General features: G+C 43.1%; 2 protein-coding genes across 3 annotated transcripts in view; one reads left to right on the forward strand and one right to left on the reverse strand.

Moving 5' to 3' along the window:
- The window catches only part of OSTN (osteocrin), a 96,640-nt gene extending 79,459 nt beyond the window's left edge, over positions 1 to 17,181 (reverse strand). The window contains exons 1-2 of one of the 2 annotated variants that reach the window (XM_052686428.1): positions 17,080 to 17,181; positions 13,428 to 13,565 (exon numbers count right to left, since the gene is read on the reverse strand). The gene's annotated coding sequence lies outside the window, so the exon portion shown is untranslated. Of the gene's footprint in view, positions 1 to 744; positions 764 to 13,427; positions 13,566 to 17,079 lie in introns of those variants that run through there. The other variant, XM_052686431.1, reaches the window with a different exon arrangement.
- On the forward strand, positions 7,210 to 17,086 carry GMNC (geminin coiled-coil domain containing). Its single transcript, XM_052685871.1, has 4 exons — positions 7,210 to 7,229; positions 10,812 to 11,451; positions 12,745 to 12,861; positions 13,752 to 17,086. The coding sequence occupies exons 1-4, from the start codon at positions 7,210 to 7,212 to the stop codon at positions 14,391 to 14,393; spliced, it is 1,419 nt and encodes a 472-aa protein (XP_052541831.1). The 3' UTR covers positions 14,394 to 17,086.
- Positions 17,182 to 21,680: the final 4,499 nt, after the last annotated feature.

Raw genomic sequence — 21,680 nt, forward strand, 5'->3', positions numbered from 1 at the left:
GAAGGTTTATTGTTAAACACTGAGGGGGGGCACTCTGTGATATCATTGTCTCTAAACCAGTTAAACACATTGTTAAGCAGCAGCTCAGACAGTAGGTAAAGTGGAACAAGAGCCAACAGCACCAGGGTGAGACAGACTGGATGGAAACATAACCAGGAGGTGAGTGTGCTGTGCATAACACTGCGTTCAACTTGGTTCTTGAGTACACAGTCACACGATTAGGGTATATCTTACAAACAACTGAATTTCCAGCAGCCTAGACAGCAGCTCAATGCTCCAGTCTGAACCTCAGGAGATCATTAGTGCAATCATCTTCCTGTACTGAACGTGTAACTGACAGTAAGTTCCTGTTTGCATTGCTTCCATTAGCAAATTGTATTTGGTAAGAGATGCACTTGATGCTGACAGACAGAGGAAGTGCTATCATCCTCAAAACCACCCTTTCTTTTTTGCCCATTTTAGAAAGTCTTTGAGAGACAGTACTCCCCAGCTGCCTGTGCACATCTAGAAACACTCTCCACAGCACAGAACTTCTGTCCTATTCAAATTCACTCTCTCAGCCAGGCTCAGAACCTGACACATCCAAGCCAGAGTGGCTTCTTATTGACATATAATTCTGCTGTTTTCTGCCTTTTGAATATCAGAGGGGAGCATCAATTTAAACCCTAGCTCCATGACCCTGCTACTAAAACCTCACTTTCAAAGACTGCAACAGGACCGACTGATCTTCTGAAATGCACTTACCAGGTGAGAAGTGGTTGTGGTCTTGCTACCTCCTGATCTTCCTCCAATTTATCATCTCAAGAAGCCACATGGCTGGTTACCTGGGTTCATCTCTTCTATGCTGATAAATCCAGGAGTGCTTCTGGCCACAAAGCCAGAGGCATGCATCAAATCTCCTCCATCACTGACACACCTGAATTAAAGTCAACCAGAACTATGTTGTTCCAAAAAAGGTTGCATTTTAAAAATTTGCAATAGTTAAAAGTCATAAAGATCCCATAAAAGTCACAAAGATCCCATAAAACACAAGCAGATAAAGAGGTCTCCTGGTCTTTTTGTTTCACTTTAAGTACCTGCATGAAATACACACTTCAGAACATAACCTTAGAAATCAAGTCTGCAGAATCTGAATACACATCCCCATCCTACACCCAAGCTTTCTTGTTTTCCACACTAGGGATGTTTCATTATATGAAATAATTTACACAATCACCTAAGAATGCCTGCTTTAAAGGTCTTACAGTTGCAAAAACAAAAAAGTAAATAAACAAAACCACCACGTTTTTAATATTCGAACCTGGGAAAATCCAATAATAATAGATAAAACCAAACCAAACCAAAAAACCCCAAAGCTTTGTGGTTTGCCTCAAGACTCAAGTAGTGTGACTTATGCTATTTCACTCTCTACACGGACAATAGTCATTTAGTATAAAAAAAAAAAGCTTTTTTTCCTTTTGTTTAAAAAATGGGCTGACATCTCCATTGCTCCATTAATGTCATTAGACAAAATTAACCAATTCTTTTGAATTTGGAAAATGCTGTTAAACAATGTGACTGTTTGAGACATATATACACACATATCCAGAGTCAGACTTATTAATGGATATACGCTGTTGGAAAATTGTGTTCAGTGAATAAATGAAAGATAACTGCACAGTGCTCCAAGCTTGTCCCAAGAATAAAGTCACTTTTCTCCTTGCTTTAGTATTTGGGACTATCAGAACTCTCTTACACAGCCCCATCTGAGGCACTGGGTGAGCAGAACCTTAAGTTTTTGTAGTCCTCAGTTTCCCTCTCAAGACTTAAATTCACTTGCAAGAACCTGAGCAAAGATTCCCTCATGGACCCCACTGAACGAGCTCCACCTGCACATACAGGACCAGAGAAGGGATTCTAGCAAGCCCTCTAGTGTCCACATACTGCACAGTTCTTCTAAACATCACCATGCAGAGGTGCATGATGATCAAAACATTTTCAGCATTACTCTCCTCATTCACAGTATATATTCAATATGACTCTTGAAAATTAAAATACCTGCACTTGCAGAGGGCTATTCATCAGCAGAATATCTAAAATAGCATCTTCTTCATCACATATTTTGTTCTAAATTGGTATACAAAAAAATACAGTGGCTATCACAAAGTCCCCAGAACCAAGAGTGATGAGGCTCCATAGAAACAAGGACTCACTTTCTGAAAGCTGTGCCTCAGAGAAACCACTGTGTTTTCTACACAAGCCCTACATTTGCAGTTCTTACTGCAAGCCACAGCCTCTTCAGACGCTACACCCCTCTGCAGAGAGAAGCAGCAATAGACTTGGAGGGTGACATGCTGACACTGAAAAGTACCACATCTGACAAACTCGCTGTTTTTCAAATAACAATACTCCTTTCCAACCAAAAGAGGGAAAGTTAGCTAAAGCTGATCTGACAAACAAGGATCTTAGTGTGCACATCTGGAAACTGCTGAGCTTTGGTGTTACCTGTGAATGGCAGACCAGTCACCAGTGTTGTATGGCTGGCAAGGGGTCTCATTTCTGACTGACAGGAAGAAATAGAAAAGCAAGATGAAAAAGAGCCCACTAGAGCCTCCAGGTAACTCTAATAGCTGCCATTTAAGCTTCCTTCCCTTCTAGTCCTATCAAGAGACTGTGGCATAAGAACTTAGAGCCAGATGTCCCTTCTCCAAAGCCTACTCTGTAGCACCGTACTAACCTTGTTTCTTTCTCTTCTGTACTATTACAGTTTGCAATAGAATTGTGCAAGTGTAAAATTACAGTAAGGCATCGATCAATCCTGCTCACTCATCCAGGGGCAGTTAAAACCAAAGATTTCTCTTGTTTCTTATGCACTCTGAGGCCTTTTTACATTGCTTTGGCACTGTAAAAGGCTGTCAAGTGGACGCAAGCCTCCCCCCTGCCCCTTTCAACTCTAGGATAGCATAAAGTATAACTGTATGAAAAATCCTGTTAGCAGAAATTCTGCTGCACATCATTGCTGCAAGGGAGCTCACACTGCCACCGAAGTGTGTAAACTTTTCCTTAAAATGAAATTTCAGCAAAAATTCAGAGGAGAAAACAGCTCTGATGTGTTTGGAATGGAATTCTTCTTTTAAAAAGCTTTGGTATTTGGAAGACATTTACTCTTTTAATCCATTATATCAAAATCATTGACAAAATCACAATGAAACATTTTGTTCCTTCCTAAAAACAAAAACCAGTGAGGAAAAAAAAAATCTTTCACAGAGAATTAAAAAGCATTCAGGTTTCATTCCAACGAGCTGGGCGTCAGGACCTCAGCATTCTTTGAGAAAAGAGATTATTGTCTCCAGCCAGCTCTGGTGTAAGCCTATAAAATCCTCTGCCAATCTTTTAGATGAATTACCAGCCAGCTAATTCCTTTTCATCACCAGTTCATCGAACGCTACCTGCACGGACTGGGAGCTGGAGGGTTTATGTATACGGACAGAGCTGCTTTACTAGAACGTCTCCCTAGTGACTTACTGTTTTAACTCAGCCTTTGAATAGCATGCACAAAAACCCTGACATCTTTCTCAGCTTGTGACAACAACATCCTTCACCTTCTGACCCCCAACACATTTCCACACATCCTAAGACCTTTCATCCATTATTGATTAGGACAGGCAATGCTATACAGCTCGGCAGTGAAGAGATGCCCTCACATATATTTACTCAGATCAGAGACCTCTGCCAAACCTCCCAGTCGTCAGCCAAGAATGGAAAGTGCCCAGCACTGCACCCAAAGAGAGATGGAGGGGAGCCAGACTGCCAACTCCCGAGCACTAGCTGAGAGGAAAAGCAGTTCTAAATGTGAAGCCCAGGACGTAGGCACTGGAAGCACAGTGCACACTAGATAGCTCACAGACCAGGTCATGAAGCAGGCAGATGCACACACCCGCAGCTGATTACACACAACTCCATTCAACTCTGCATTTAGTCCCAGGAAAATTCATTCCATTGCATGAAACCCATGAGCTAAGCTCTTCTGGCAGATCTCCCTGCAAAAATAGCTTGACTTCAATACAAAACACCATGGAGAAAAACACGGCTCTCAGCACACCGTTGTTTCACTCATAACACTCAGCAGTTTCACCAAAATGGTGATGGTCAACCCTCATAATGCAGTCATAGGAAACTGCCATTGTGATCTTCTTTTAACCATGGGTCTACTTCAGTGCACTTGTGTACACGGCACACTCACCACTCTGTGATGAAGAGGTTACTTAGCTGCAGCATGGCAACTCTGTTCAGGGCAATCTCTGGCCAGAAAAATAAATATGGTAGTAGTATGCTGCTGATGCCGTGCCAGGAGGCTTCAGTTCAAAAACCACACCAAGGTTGATGCTAAAACTCCCATATAGTCCCAAAAATTCATGAAAAAAGTTTGTTGTTTAAAATTAGCATTGATTTAGGGAGCCCTTGGTAATAGCCAAGAACAAAGGGATTCATTTGGCCAGGGGCTACACGAGCATATTTTTGATTACACTAATATAACATCTAAGCAGACACTCTATTCCTGACTGACAGGTGAGGAACTGAAACACAAAGATGCAGAGAATGACCTGAGTTAACATGCCCACAGAAAACTACATCACTGCAGTGTCCTCCTGAGACAGAATATCCACAAGAAAATTACAGAATGAAAAGTGTTTCTTTTTATTATCATGATGCTCTGACATTCAACAACAATGTATAGCAGTGAATTACACAAATACATCTCACGCTGCCTAAAAACAGCACTTTTTTTCATTTCATCTTTCCATTTCAAGGGATAATTCTTCACTCCTGTATCTGGAGATAAGATGGACTGAAATCTAGAAGACTGTGGAAAAATATGGTCACTCACACTGAGGAAAGATGAGATCTAACAGCAAGAAGTATGCTGCTTCTCAGATGATCAGGAAAGCAGAAAAATGATTACAGAGAATCAGACAAAATCAACATAGATTACTGTTTAGAAGCACATCAAGATGGCAAACACACAGGATGAAAAAGAACCACATAACACATAATCCAAAAGTGGCAGAGGAGACATAAATCTCTTGAATAAATTTAGATGGGAAGTCAGAGTAGTATTTTGAACTGCCAAGGAGTAAGACGTAGTACCAGTGTTGTAAGAGAAAACTTGTGAGGGTTTTTTTATGAACTGACTGTGTAAGGAAAGCAGGAAAAGGGACAAGATGACTCATAAGTCCCTCCCAGTTCTGGATCACAATAGGTTGATACCCATGGTTTAAATAATTGAACTTCTATCTCTTTTAAAAACAACACTTACATCCATAGGAGAGAACCAAGATGAACAGAAGATGGTGGAACACTTGTGCACACAACACAGGGCACACAAATATCACTCAATTATTCAAACACACTGACTACGTACTTCATCTGCAAAGATATTGTTATGCCTAAGAAGCATGTTACCTTGCATAAAAGTTTCATGTTTTGGAGGTAAATCTGAAGTATGGCTACAAATTCATGGAAATCTATTTTTACAAGACAGCCTGACACAGTGGTAATGTGATTTTCCACTTCAAAATTAAGTGTGTTCTATAAAGAACATACCTTCAAAATCCTAGTGTCTGCATTGGGTGATAATCAGTTCCTTGCATTGCTGCTGTTCAGAGAATAATGGGGAAGGTGACTGCAAATTTGGAGGCATATAAGCTCCTCAGCACCTTCAACACTCTAAGACACTTTCTAAAAGACCACAAATACCACAACAACCATTCAAGATGAAATGAAAGTGACAGATATGCATCTGTTTTTTCATTATTTAAATGCAACACATCAAATAATATCCATTCTTCAAATTAAGATTCCATATCATTATAATGTTACCCTTTTTCCATGCTGCTCCTAAAACAGATCTTATTTAATTAGAAGAGTTAAAAAAAAAAAAAAAGTCCTTTTCAGAACACAGCAAACTAAACACTGGTAATGCCAAATTCACTTCTGGAGATGTTTCAGGAATACATCTCACCCAGAATGCATCAGAAACCCAGTCATAAATACCTAAATATACTGTGTGCCTTCATTTCCAACAACGTTTCGTAGCCACCACAAGAATGACAACCAGATGGCACACATTTATCCATCAACTCATTACCCTCACTGTAAGAAAATCCAGTATTAGCTACAGGTAAACTGTTATGGTTTTTAGAGCCCTGAAGTTACCTTTTGAATTTGATTGCTTCCAAGTACATGTGAAATGCCACAGTACTAGATAGTATCAAAGGAGAAGAACTGGGTCCAGTAGCACTGAGGGCTCAGTCTGACAATCTGCATTTGCAACAAATGAAGACCACAGGTGGATATGCTGCCAGTTGACAGTAATTTCCAACAGGTCACTCATGGGAGACAGTAATGGAAAACAAAGTTCAGCCTAAAATGTATCAGCAAAAAATAAAAGATTTACCAATGCTTTTTTCTAAAATTAAACAGCAGACAGATTAATCGTGGTTACTCATCTGAAAAACAGGTTAACATCAGCTGGAACACCCTTTGAGATGGTCCCTGTGGTGTATATACACAATGAGAAAACTATAAAAGAACCTGCCTTATTTGACCTAAAAAACATAGGAAAAGACAGTATGGGTAGCACTTTGCAAAGACATCAAGGACAAACACCACAGAGGACTGCCTAAACTAAAGCAAGATGTTGGCACAAGGATAAAAGGGATTATATCTGCTATGAATACGTTCAGATTGGAGACTAGAAAGCATCTAGCTGTCAGAGCTCAGAAAGTATGGTGTAGCCTCACAGTGGGAACAACATAAGGAAACAAACCTAATTAGTTTTAAGAGCAGGACTGGAAAGTTTACGAAAGTAAACAGTGGGGGACTGGATTTGGGAAGTGCCTTTCAGGCTTGTGCTCCTGGAGGAAGACTGAGCAGAAAATAATCAGGACCTTTATCTGAATAAATTTCCATTAAAAAGCATTCTCGCAAATTAGTCTCAACAGGCTTAATTAATCACACCTTTAGTTCAAAACAGGAAAGATTCCTGCAAACGCCAGATAACTCAAGTACCTAATTATCTGATCAATACCTGGGCATATTATGTCAGTCCTTATTTTGCTGCTGATGGACCAATCATTCCTAAGAGTGATGAGAAGCACTGTAGCAGCAACTTGACAGAATAAATGAAGGCGATTTGGAGTGAGTCTGCACACCTGTGCAGGTGTTAGCATGAAAAGTAACACAGAGAGGTAAGTTTGGTATAAAAGCTGACTTCAACTACATGCAAATATACTGTTTCTTCTCTTTACCGTCTTTTCACAAAGATCCAAATGTAATTTTGTAGCCATTTCTACATAGAAATGAGTCACATAATAAAGATCCCAGGAAGATTACTTTCATCATTACAATAAGAAAAATCATATTTAAAGAACATACTAGATATTAAAACACCAATAAGCATATCTCTACTGAATCCAACAGTAATACTGAAGTCTTCATAAACATTTCATCCTTGAATGTTATTTGCAACTGAAGTGCAAGATTAACTACAACAAGCAGTAAGAGCCCTGAAAGCAAGCAGCTGTCTCAAACAGTAGAATTAGCAAGTGATTGTTACTGGGTCTTGTTTTACACAATATATTTATGTGTAACTGCTGCCATGACTTGAAGCTTTTCTATCATCACTTGTGACATCCACACGCCAGTTTGCAAAATTAGCTTTTTCCCTCTTAGACCAACTGCATTTGCCTTTCCTGGACAGGAAGTCAGGCATCAAACCTATGGGAACCTAGGCTCTGTTTCGGTGTCTTTTACCCACATACCATCCTTAATTCTCACAGCGCAGGGACTCAAAAAGAATTATCTGAGCAGTGAAAGAAAAGCCAACAGTAAAATACAATATGATGTCAGCTCCACAGATGCAACAATGAGGTGAACACAGGTTTACTTCATACCTCATTTTCAATCAAAGAGAGCGTCCATACTTGTCACTCCACTTCTCAGAAGCAAACAGCATGCCTGAGCACTAAGTTCTGCTGAGAGGAAGCAGAGACACAGCCACCAGCACCGTGCCAGGAAAACAGCCATCTAGCAGCAGCTGTGGACCAGCAGCACCTGTCCCCACACCCACAAAGCAGGAAGGAAACTCTGCGTCTGTTGGTCTGCTTTGGGGCAGTCTGTGACTAAAAGGATGACCGGGGAGCCTACAGGGGGCAAGCCTTATGCAGGGACACCCGCTCCACCATATTCCCCACTGCAGACTCCTCTCCACCTGCCCCTCAGGGCCGGACATTGCCCCCAGGCCGCGTGCAGACGCCAAGAGAGGCCCACGTGGAGGCACGAAGATCCGCGCCCAAACAGGACGCTCAGAAACACCCCTCGCAGCCACTACTTCCTCCCCCCGCTGTGCTGGCGCGTAGTGATGACGTCACTAGGACCGATCGCCTCCCCCAATGGCCGGAGCCGGCGCTCGAGTGCCTCTACAGCTGCCCCAAGATGGCCGCTCTCTCGGGCGGCCTGAGGCCAGGGCTGCGGCGTGCAAAGGGGCTGCTGGGGCCAAGGAGGCCCCGTGGGGCCTTAGTGCCTCAAGAAGCACTTCTGGGGAGCTTGCTGTCTGCCCTCAAGGCTGCCTGGATCAGGCCTGCTCCTGTTAGGTGCCCACAGCCTTGAGCTCTAGTCTCTCTTGGCTTTGCCTGCTGCCTACAGGCCCTTCCTGGCCTGGGGATCACCATCCTCACCTGAGGTGGGGAAGCCTGCGCTTCCACAGTGCTCTAGGAGGCCTCCAAGTCATCCAACTAGGGGGAAAAGGGAGTAAAACACACTAAGAACAGTAGTGCAGAACTTTGATGCCCTTTGAAAGCATTTTATAGAGATTGTGTTCCTTGCTAGAGTCCTTCCAGCCAAGCAGAAGAGGCACTGGCACCCAAAGAGTGTGGGATATTGTAGTAGTTACTGAGTATATTGAATGCAGAGCTGGAGTTTGGAAAGCTGCTGTAGCCAGGTGACCAGAGGCCGGGTGTGGTGTGGCTCTGGAGCATGAGCCCTTTATAAAATATCTGAGTTGGAAGAAAACATAATCAAGGGAGGTGATGGCAGTGATTTAATTTGGCATTGCTGCCAGTTTACCTTGGGCAGCAACCTAGGAAAGTATGCCAGTAAGAAAAGAATGGTTGACAAGCAGCCCTCTTGGTTTTTATTGTCCCTGAGCCTTGCTCATACGGTAACAGCACCAAGCATCCTCTGGGGGGGGGAAATGAAAAGCCATCCCATACACCAGCCTGGCCTGCTTTTGGCTCAGCCTCACCCTTGACTGGTTGCAGATTGTATCCTCAAGCAGGTTGGGTTACCCCCCTTCAACAGCTCTAGCCATGACAGGAGCAGGATTTCGACTGACTAACTGCTCTGCTGGTAGCTTTATTCACACCAACCCCTGTGCAGACTATCCTCAGATTTTGTTTTGTCTTTTTTGTTGTTGTTGTTTCCCCTGGGACAATTTCAAGCCTACTTATGGATTTTGATTGTCATGGAATTGATTTGAGTCAGTTCTAAACAGACTGTATATGCAGACAATCTTAAATACACCCGCATGTGACTTTTGCTATATTACAGTTGTGATAGTAAATTTTACACCATTTATACTGCATTTTTATCCTCAGGTTTCCTCCAGGAAGCCCGAGGCTTAACAGCAAACTGATTCTCTATAAAGTGAGACTGTTTCAGTGTCATTGCAGACTGTGTTGTTCTGAAATCTGCACCTTCTTCCTCATCAAAACTGCTCACAGAGCTGCTTGGATCACGTTTGCTTCTACACATCCCTGGGAAGCCATGGAAAACCCACTCCGTTAGCCAGACATGCTGATCAAACATGCTTCTTCCTGCTGGATTTTACAGCTGCAAGCAAAGCTTTAAAATCAAGCAAATAAATCAAAACTAAAAACAAACAAAACAAACAAACAAACAGAAAACCTCAAACACAACAACAGCAAACACCAGCAGCCTTGCTCTGAATATGTGGGATGCTTCCCAGGATCCCTCCTCATTTCCCAGAGTGAAAGTCAGACACCCTAGCTCAGTGCTGTCCTGAAGTGTGTGGAGGCTTTTTTCCTTCTCTCCTTCTTTTCTTTTCCCTCCTTCCTTGTGTTGATTTGTGGGACCAGAATGACTTTGATTTCAGCAAGTTTGCTGTTTATTCACGTCACAAGTTTGACAGCTTTGCACCAAATCAGATTGCTGGGTTTCAGGAGAGCTCTGAGGCGTCACTGGGAGCTCCTTTAGATTAAACTCGCCTCCTCGGTCTCCCCCCTCTCCCCCTCCTTCAGAGCCATTTAAACCTCGCTGGGGCTTTAAACGTACTCCCAAGACCTGCACTTCATTCTACCACTAACATGGTAAGTGCTCTTTGCATTTCTCTCGACCTGGAGGCAGAAAAGGAGCAGCTGGTCTCTTTGCCTTGGGGGCTTGCAGGAGGTTTTGTGCCCTCTGAGATGGAGAAGGAAGACGGCTCTCCACCACCTGCAAGAGCAATCTCTGCTGCTGTGCCTCCCCTTGGCTGAGCAGTTTCCCCTCTCGAGGCTCCAGGCTCCGCCGTCGTGCTTATTTGGAGGAGGGAAGGGGGGTGACTCAAGAAACAACCCCAGGCTCTGCTACTGTGCAGTCTGGGACTCCTGTAGAACCGCGGGGGCAGAGTAGAGCAAGCAGCCTGGAGGTGACTGCTAACATTGTGCAGCTTTAGAGACGAATCGATCCCACGAGGTGGGAGGAAAGGACTGGCCAAGAACAGTCTAGCTCCCCTCCTCCTCTAAAACTCGCTCGGGACAGTAATATTTCCCAAGGGATCACAGGAAACTCAGCCCTCTTCTCGGCACACCTCTGCCTGGAGCCCCTCTGCCGCGGAGGCGGCACCGCACGGTGCCCAGCGGCGGTAGCGGGGGGCTGCGGAGCACTGCCAGCCGGGAGGGGGGCGAGCAAGCGGCCGGCTCCCGGAGCGGCACACGGGGCTCCCTGCGCCGGGCACCTGAGCGAACCACAGCTGGCCCGGGGGGGAGCGCCGGGGCAGGGCTGACACCGCCTCCCGCCCCCCCGGTACGCGCAGAGGACGGGGTCTCAGCTGCCGGCCGCCCCTTCGCTACGACCCTTTGCTTCCGCAGAGCAGCAGCCGGCCGTGCCCGGAGCCGGGCTTCCTCGGGGGCCAGGGCTGCGCTCGCCCCTGGCCCGTCCCCGCCGGGGTTTCCAAGGAGACGTGGGCCGCCGTCTGCGCCGCGGAGCCGCCCGAGCACGATCAGGGCCGGCGGGAAGCGCGGCCGCCGGGTAAGTGCGCGCTGGCGGGGGGCGAGGGGTCCAGCCCCGGCCGGCCGGAGCGGTCTGACCCCGCTGTGCTGTCGCACAGGCCGGCTCTTCGTCCCCGAGCTCGTTGGCCAGGAGGAGGCGTGGCGGGGAGACCAGCTGTCCTCCCAGCTCTACAGGAACAAGCAGGTAACGGCCCCGCTCCCCGAATGGCAGTGGCAGACTCGCCTTTCTCTGCTTTCGGGCGTTTTTTGGTCTTTTCTTGACGTGAGCGTCCCCCCCCCTTCCCCCCCGTGTCATTTCACGAAGCTAGAATGGGGTTCCCTGTACATCTTTCCTTTCATACCGCCGCAGAAGCCCAGGGACACGGCTGGGGAATCCCTTAGGCTCTGATGTTGCAGAACCTCATGCTGTTGATTAGAAATATATTATCTATGTCTTCCTGAACCCATGACGATTACTGTCATGGGACTTTGTTCCCCAGAATCACCTACTCACGTGAAGGATCAATCATTTTAACCAACAAGCATTTCCTTGTTATTTTCCCTCTTTTCTTTGCAAATCACATCAAGCAGCAGAATGATACTGGCCAGTTCCAGATGAAGAATCCCAGAAAGATCGTTCTGATGAGATACTTGGGATGGTATTTTGATATAATGAAGATGATAGAAACTTTTATACTATCTTTAAGGTCCCTGTAATCGAACCCTTGTTAGGGTGCTTTCTTTGATTCTACCTCAATCTACCTCTGATTCTACCTCAATCATTTAAATTATCATCCTGTGGTCAGCAGGTCTCTGGGATCCATCACTGGAGCTCCTTAGTCCTCTTAACAGAGTTTCCAGAGCAGAGGTCAGGAAGCAGAGGTCTCTGCAAAGACCCATTCTCTGTTAGGGCTCTGCAAATAAAACATACTTGTTCAGTTGCTGGGACCAGGTCTTAGGTACATGAACTTCACTTTGCAGGGTGGTGTCCAGGATTGAAGGAGTACCTGAGTAGCACTTTACTGTAAAGAATGGCAGTTGCATCTTCTTTCTGCATACAAGCACCATCAATTGTTTGCCTGCAGCTCCATCTCCTTTCCCCCACCAACCAACTACAGAGTGGAATGAAAGGGATGTAAAGGGATGCTTGCTGCATCTCAGGAGGAGATCTGGTAACTGCTGTTTTGACCGTGACGGTTTCTGGCTGTTCACCCGTAATTCTTTAATGCTGTTATTCTGCACTTAGTCTTTTTTTTTTTTTTAAATAAATTCCTTCCCCAGAGTAATCTTTTCAAACACTTGATAAAGAATAAAAGAAGTCAAAAGTGAAAACTGAACAGTCATGCCACTTAGATTAACAGAGGCAAGAGGCTTAAGGGGATGGGTTGAGTTCGCAAAGCAAACACCCTGTTCATCAAATCCAAGCAGCCTGTACCATAGGGCAATTGCTATTAAGTTACAGAGTCAACACCTATTCATCAGTATCTCTGTTCCACAGCTTCAAGACACTTTGCTTCAGAAGGAAGAGGAACTTGCTAGGTTACATGAAGAAAATAATAACCTCCGACAGTACCTGAATTCTGCCCTGGTTAAATGTTTAGAAGAAAAAGCCAAGGTATTGTGTTCAGAGCTGTTGTAAAGTCGTGTGCAAGAGAAACAAATTGAATAGATACATGCCATTCAAATACATGGAAGGTCTAGGAGTGCAGACAACCTGCCTGGTGAGATCCTATTAGGTTCAAACTGTGCAGACAATATAGCCCATAGCATGGTTAAGTTTAGGTTCTAAGTAGAGGACAGTAATAGTGTTATGTCCCAAATCTGTTTCTTCGGTGAAAAGTTCAAATTGGAATGTATCAAAATATTCCTTGAATTTGCCTGCTTTGTCATTTACCCCTTCTGAAAAGCTTTTTCTTATCTTTTTTTTTAACATTTTAGATGATTTATGTTCTATGATTCATTTCTGTCACCTTCCAGTGGTACATTTTATTTGAGTGAGAACACCGATCTTCTTAAAAAACAAAGAACACCTATTCCAGAGTTTCCTGTGAAAAGAAACTCTTAAAGTCATGGCAGCTGCAGCTCCACGAGCTCCCTAGCCAAGATCACACCTGCCCCAGCATGACTTACCTCAGCATCCTCCCTCTTTGTCATGCTGCCATGTTCCCCCCCAGCACTCACCTGCCAAATGCAGCACACAGAAGCACAGCCAGGCAGGAGCTCTCGTTTCACGCCTTACTGAGTGAGAATGCAATCAAAGTACAGGCCTTATTGACATTGTCAAATTCTTCTCTTATAGAGACTATGTTGTTGCAGAAGCTGTAGGGTCAAAATAATTAGTCATATCCATGCGTCTAAGGAGGAAGGGTGGAAGAAAGTATCTTTTACAGAGACAGTGGTAACTGTCTTATTTATCTAACGTTAAAGGTCAGAAATATGTTGTTTACTGCTAATTAGAAAAATCAGCTTTTAACCTCTCTCCATTTTTCAATTTATTTTTAATAGAAAGTGCTATCCTGCCACAGCCAAAAAACCTCTACTATTCTCAAAAACACCAAAAAGAGATTAAAAGAGGACTACTGCTTTGCTCTTCAAGAAACTCCTCATGCTTCTAAAGCTAGAAGGAACCTCTTTAATGAATTCTCTGCCTGTGAAGAGCAAGCCAGCCCTGCTGTGGACAGCTGGGTCTTGGAGACTTTAGGATTAAAAGACGTCAACACCATTGATGAATCTTCAGCTAACTACAGTGCCTTGACTTCGGACCTTGGAAAAGACACATACTGCCTTAGCCCTGGTGAAGCCATCGACTATGACCACAGTGAAGCAGTGGCAGCAGCATACCGCTGCAGCCACATGCCTCCAGCTGACAGCACCCATCCATACAGTGAGGACTCTTCCTTCCTTTCTCAGTTTCCTTCAGCACCACACACCTCCTCACCGGAGCCAAGCATTTCCTCCCTTCCAGCCTATGAGTTGCCATATTTGACTAACAATTTGTCACCTAACAAAACAGAAGTGGCCTTCACAACATTTCTAAGTCCTCACCGCAATGTGAGAACACACACCTTCCAACAAGGACAAGCTTTTGTGCGCAGAGAAGATGATGGAGGATGGAGATTCACCTGGGTGCCTAAACAGGCTGAATAAGGCACCTGTGTCAAGGGTCAGCCGTGAGGGATGTAGGAAACAGACACTTCATCTTGTGATCAAGACAAGTTCAGCCTTGTCTCTCAGAAAGAAGTCCTTCTGGGCTCTGTTAAATGCTGCTTTTACACACATGCTCATGATTCCCTCCCAGATTTTCACAGATGTGGCTCCAGATCACAGTGGGACATACATCTGCCCTAGGCCCATTGTACAGACAGGACATACTTCTCTCGTGCCTGTGTTGAGAAGCATGCTTTTTTCCTGCATCGCGTTTTTTCTATCATCAGTTATTCCTTGTTAACTGATGACTGTCAGCCTCGACTACTTTCAGCACTGATGATTGCGCCCACATTCATCAAGGCGGAAGGGATTGGAGAATACACTTTGGAAACAGCATCTCTCTGACATTCACAAATGACAAAAATGACATCAGTCTCTGGCTGAGGATCAGCAGTATCTGAGTGATTTGGGTCTCTCTTAGCTACATAGATTGCCTTGGATTAAGGCAACCCATGCATTTTTGTTTGTATGTTACATTAGCTTGACCTACTCACAGTCACATGGTGCTGTTGTTTTCTGAGGGCTCTTCAAAAAAAGATAAGACTTGCTTCTATTGCCTGGAGGCTACATAACTGCAAGTGATTCATCAAATTTAGGAGATTTTCCTCTGCTCTGATTAAAAGTGTTCTCTCTGTTACGTTTTGTATGTAAAAGACCTATGTAAAGGTCTTTTACCTGCCAGATAAAAGGAGTTTTAGAAGTTAGAGCCCTGTTTCTCATCAACTTAAGCTACAGAACAAGAACTAGATTTGGAGATGCAGTTGGAATAGTGACATTGCCACCACCAGCTAATGCCCTGGCCCATGGTGTTTGTGGCAGACATTTTCTCATCTGTGGTTAATGCACACTCAGAGCACTTTTTCTGCAAAGGATGCATTCCCCTGAGCTGCACCATCCCACTAGTCTTTTCACTGATTTTCTTCCCCCTTCACCAGCTGAAGACTGGATGCTTTCATAGAAGGAAGCCACTCCTGGCTTCAAAAGTGCTTTGTACAGCTTCATTTCATCTATTTTGCACTTGTGAAACCAGAGGTTTTGTTTCTAGGGAACAACTTGTTTACTTTTTTGTCCTGATTTATGAGATCGTACAGAGATTTACCTGAAGTCAACCTCAGCCCAGAGTAAGGTCTGCTTCCTCTTTCCATTCTATCTTTCATGCTTCCTGTGGGAAATGTTTACATTTCTCCTAGCTTGGAGAGGCAGTATCACATAGTGGTTAGTGTTTGGAAACTACAACCTTCAGCACCATCTCTTACCTCTCCGTGTCTTTATCAGGCAGCAGTGACAGGCAGGCATAGCGAAGACTATGACTGCCTTAAGGATGCTTTAAAAACCTCTGACAAGAAGGTGCTCCAGCACTGTGCAGGACTTTATTTTTTTCTAAATACTACTAATTATATGAAGTCAACTGACATGAAGTAAGTTCACTGGTAATGCTTCATATTACCTTTGTTTTCTGCTATATAGTATTTTGATACTTAAGTATTGGAAATGAAGGGAGCAGTTTATTATTCTGGCTTTCAGAATAGCCCCAGTAAGATAAGGAAGCACTTAGATAATTTAAAAATAACCACATGTGGGCATTTCCTTCCAGTGGGCATATTTTTTTTTCTATAGACAACTAGGTATTTTATTTTTGAAGGATAAAACTATCTCTCATGCCTTAGAATTGCAGTATTTGGGATTCTCCATGTAGTGGTTTCCCAAAAGACTTAAATAACTGTATTTCTCTAGTTACTTTGAAGTCGTAGAGCAGACTCCCACAATAGCTAATTTGAAAACATTGATTGTAGGCAGTATTGCACTGAAATAAAAATACCACCACCACACAGGGAATAAATACAGTAATTTGTTCTGGGCTTTTGTTGTAGTCAGTAAAAATGTGGCCAGCTGATAAATCTGGTCAGACAAGACCACTGTTTCTATAGCACTTTTCTGTATTCAAATGGAAGCAGAAAAAAAAAACAAAACTGTCCTACAAACAGCTAATTTCTTTCTCAAGGCAGTTCTTTTCTGCTGATCTCCTCTTGCCTTACTTTATAAGGTAGCACTGAAGAAAACGCTTGTCACCAGAGCTTTTATTGGTGTGTGTGACTGTCTAGAAAATGCCTGACCTTGACTTGAATAAGTGATGAGAAACCCTGTTTTGTGTGGTGATGTGGAATGAACAGCGTATAGCTAATAGAAGTGTGACCAGAGGATTACACTCAACATAGCTGTACGTACCATGTCTTCCAAGCAGCTGTAAAAGTTACATGAGAAAGTTCTATATATTTTAATGCTACTGGATACTACTGCCGTCGTGTTCGAATGCTATCAGTGAACAGCAGTAGCAAATACATTATTTGTTTTGTCAGCAAACATTTAATCAGGTTTTGTTTTCTCTAAAGAGAGAAAATACTTCTCCGCTTGACATTTCCCTTCCACATCTTTCAGATCACTTCACGTGAAAACTTCTGCAAAGAACCAGCACAAAGCTGTCACATCTTTGATACAATCCCAAGTAGGGTTTCAGTGGAACCAAACAATTCTTGTACCTCTAGAGCATTTTGTACAAAGATGGCCGGTCCTCTTGTCATAGTAAATAATCTGTAGATGTAGGAACATAGTTCAGTGAATTATGCACCTGAGTGTATCCTCTTTGTTTGTTGTGAGCTCCTGAGTTTTGCTCAGCGTGAAGGCATAGATCTTGTGGTAGGGATTTCTGTCTGAGCTTGGTTTACTGGAGCTCATCTGGGCAGAGAGTCCCATGGTGCTGCTCCTTGTTTGCACATACAAACTCAAAGTTCTGGTTTGGACACCTGGTTGAGAAAAGTTGTCTGTCATCTGCTCCATGGGAACAGTACTGCTGATTGCTATGGAAGGAGCACACTGGAAAGGAAACAAAAGACATACAAGCAAATAAAGGGTTATTTTTTCTTTTCCCATAACAGCATCATTTTTTGAGCAGTGCAGACAAGCTGTTCTAACACCAATGCACAATAAGCAAGTCGGCCTCCAGATGAGTACTGAAATTCTTTTGCTTTTTTTATTACTCTATAAGCAGAATGGGTTCTAGGTTCTGATATCAGCTCTGGTATACCTGTTTGTTTTTGTGCTTTGATTTCTACACCATGAACCAGTTCATAACAGTTTTAACAAGAAAACATTATTCTTGCTGCTGCAAATGTGAGAAGTTCCTTCTTGCCTAGGAGCAGCCTCAGGCATGTAAGTGTCTAGGATGGGGAAGCCTGACTGGGAGGTTCTTTGGACAGTGGTGAACTTCGTTATCTGTAAATATCCATTTTGTATTAACATATTTGTTTTATTTTTTTATTTGAGGTTCATTTATTTTCTGAATGTAATGTGCAGCTGCACCATTTAAAACAACCCACGTTTTTAAGAATGTATGCTAACAGTAGCAATTTAATTTAACACTCCATGTTTTGATTTTTGTGATTGAAAAGCACTGTGATTATCCGTAAACATCAATTTTACCCGCGTCATTAAGTTATGCCTAATAAAACTCCAAATAACATCTAATTGGTGCATATCTGCCCACACCTTCACACTTAAGCATCTATTAAACAGAAGACCTGTTGCTCACATTGCGCAAGGTAACACCTACAGCTTACGTGGCTCTGTAGAAGACTGAGAGGAACCTTTACTTCCTGGTAACAAGTGCCCACAAAAAAAGGATCACAATACAGTAGAAGTCAACATACAACAGCCATGCACATGCCAGGTTCAGTCTAAGCTTGCACAGTGCATTTTGGTGATCCATCACTGTTTAGACTCAAATGGATTCCATGCTACAAAGCAACTAAGGCAGAGGGAAGTGCTGTGCTTTTCTTCTGTTGCTTTTGCAGCATCAGACTATCACTTAATAGACCTGTACCTTCTTTCCTAGTCAGTTGAGCACTGTGATCAAGGGTGACCTGACTCATCATAGTACTCAGTGTACTCTTGATTTTGATTCTGTAGTGATGAATTATAAAGTAGTACCGAGCTGTGATGTAAAGAGACTGAAGATGAAAGAAAAGCACGAGTAAAGAGCATAAATCTCCATTTAGTCAGCTGTAGTCGACACCAAAAGTAAGACTACATTACTTATTAACTTTCTTCTCTGATTGTGGGAAGGTTTATTAGCAACCACACACCAGTCGGGACCAGAGAGATCTATTTTTCATTGAAATGTGAGATTTTTTTATTGCTAATGAAGAGATACAAAGTGAACCCTAATCTTTAAACTCATTTGGCCTATAGAAAAGACAGTAAGTCTAGCAGTTAATTCATAAACATCCTGACTTATTGCCAGGTAGATAACATCCCGTAAGAGAGGGCAGTCTATAAACAATTTTTGGATGAGCCACGATTCACCTAAAATACAATCTCTCCTATCATTCCTCTGCTCCATTATTTGTGCATTATTGAGTTATTTCGAGGCCAGATATTTACGTGCACTGCAGCCCAGGGAAATCAACACAAGAGTGGAGTGCAAGCAACAGACTATAAAAATCACCAGGGGCACGAGTACCTGGGCTGAGCCTTAACTTTTTCTCGATTCATTCAAAATCCCCACTCACAGATTGCACCAGTGATACAGGCACGGTTAGTTGAAACTCCCAATACCCTCCTCAGAAACTTATCAGTGAGAGAACACGCTCTAATAAACGAACATCTAAAAGTCCTACTTACACATCCAACATCTTCCACCACCATCACCACATTATTCCCCGGTTTCTGTCGTTCTTAACGGAAGCGTGAGCACTACACAACGTTTTCAAAGGCATGCAGTGTGCCATCGGATGGGTCGGAGCACAGAGCAGAAGCTGCACCTCCGAGCAGCGCCGCATCCCGCCGTGCCCGCGGCGCACCTGGAGCGCAGCCGCTGCCCGTGTTGGGTGGCGCCGCTGTCCGTGGTGCTGAAACGGGCCGCCCAGCGGCTCGGCGCTCCCAGCGTCTCCTGGGACAGATCCCGCAGCTGCACTCCCAGCGTGCGCAACCCATACGTGGCAAGGCAGGAGGAGCAGCACAGCTGCCGTTGCTCAAAGGACCCCGCGAGGTGAAATGCCTGGGGTTAAGGATCCAGAGAGACATGCTGTGAGCATAGAGCTGCATCTCAGTAAAGCTGTCATGATTTACCGGTACAAACAGTATTGCATTCCACTGCCCGTGTTGCAAGCAAGCTGCCTAACAGCCACGCTCAGCTTAAAGGCTGCAACCCAAAGTATCCTACTACAAATCACTGCAGGCGGTTAAAATGCCGTTGGGAAAACTTCCCTTACATAAGGGAGATTCTACTGCTCCCAGCTAGCATGATAAGACCAAGAAACCCCTGTGATCTCTAAGCAGCAGCATCCCCTTTAATCTTAAGTGTTATACGTTTCACTTACATACAAGTTAAACGTCTGGACCTTAGAGAAACTTGTTCTCAAAGTCAAAATCAGCATTACTTTTTTTTTTTTTTTTTTTTTTTTTTTTTTAATTTAGGGATAGATAGACTACCCAGGTATCAATAACATTTATTATATTGGAAATTATGCTTAGTCTTAATTAGTCTGAACTGAATTCTGTTTCTACTTATTAGAACCCCAAATAGCCTTCCCTCTTCTATTATCTGAAGTCATACTATCACAAGTAGGACCTGAAATGTTTAGCATCTCTTCACAACATTCACTCTAGAATTACATTATAGACACATTATAGATAAAATACATTATATTATTATAGACGCCTGCTGTGAAGATTTTTGTAATCAAAAGACAAAATAAGAACTCACTTGCCAATCACTTTTTCTTTACCTTTCTAGTCCAATTTGAATCCCATCAGTTCAAAAATCTGACCATTCCAAGCAGTGATTAAAAAGAGAAGCCAGTGTAAGTAGAAAGGTTCCATGCAGTTTTACTTTGTTTTTAAAAGTGTTGATATCTTTCATTATAAAGCTACACAGTTTGAAGTTACAAGCAACTCCTTTCTCTGTGAAATAGACACCACTGGCCTGCCCCAGACTAACAATGCATAACCCAGAGCAGCTCTACTTAGAAGCTCAGAATACTGCAGTAAAAGTAGTTAGAATTTAGTGTGGCAGTATTTGCAGTCATTTACAATTGTTGTACCTGCTTTCAATTCCAGTTTCCTCACCTGGATGTAGAATTAAACAGAACAAGTAGGAATTAAATGATCCCTTCTTGCTTCAGGAAACAGGGCTAATTTTCATTACCTATGGGTCATGAAATATGTAATGATACCTTTCTGCAAGTGAATGGAAAAAGGTCCTGATTTAATACTGGTAAGTATTGTTTAAATCTGCTAGCTTCAGTTTCCCTCAAAGGCTGATACCAATCTGATGTTTATTCTTGCCTTCTTCGCTGAAGCATTCAACAATGCTGTTGTGTGAAAACTGCTGTGTTCCTCCATAATTGTCTCATTTCAGCACAAGTGTTTTTTCTGAAATAAGTGGGGCTTTTTTTTTTTTTTTGTCTGAAAATTGCAGCACCCACTGAAATCTGCATGAGTCAGTGCAATCCCTGAGAACAAAACGGAGCTGAAACAGCTTTAAGTTTCTTCTTACTAAAAGACCTTTTATCAGTATGAAATATCATTGCCTCAATGGCCCTGTGGCTATTTCAGAGGTGTATAAACACTTGCTGCCTATCAGTTAGCCATTCAATTACTAAGATCTTGATACTGTGTAAATATTTAACTACAATAGAGGATATAAATCAGAGAAAGTGATTTTGTTTCATTCCACTGGTGGCAGTAAATCATGGGCTATTGAGACTACTGGGCTACACCCAAAGAGCTGAGCTGTGACACAGGTAGACATTATCTAAGATTTCCTGTAAAACAAGTCCTAATCTAATTCGGACTTCACAGGGGGAATACACACTATACACACTATACCACAACTTCAAAAGCCAAGACCACTTCCAGAATATTTTTTTTAGGTCAACCAGAAAAGGAAAAGCTGTCAATACCCAACTATTTTTATTTTTTTTCTTTAAATCAGGTTTTTGAAGGATTTGCCCAGAGTACACAGGCTGTAAAAGCAGATGCAATAGAGTTTAGGCTGCTGGATATCAATATCAAAAGGGCAGCAGAGGGGAAAAAATAAAAAATAAAAGCAGTCAGTGAGTTCTGGTCTTTGTTTTCTACCATAGAGGTCAAAGGATTCAAGCACAGCCAGAGACTGTAGCACGATAGAGGACAAAGACTGGACAGCCTCCCAGCTGAGGTTTCTCTGCC

This window comes from Tympanuchus pallidicinctus, unplaced genomic scaffold, assembly GCF_026119805.1.
Source record: "Tympanuchus pallidicinctus isolate F22 unplaced genomic scaffold, pur_lepc_1.0 scaffold22, whole genome shotgun sequence".
In the NCBI taxonomy this organism is placed as follows: domain Eukaryota; kingdom Metazoa; phylum Chordata; class Aves; order Galliformes; family Phasianidae; genus Tympanuchus; species Tympanuchus pallidicinctus.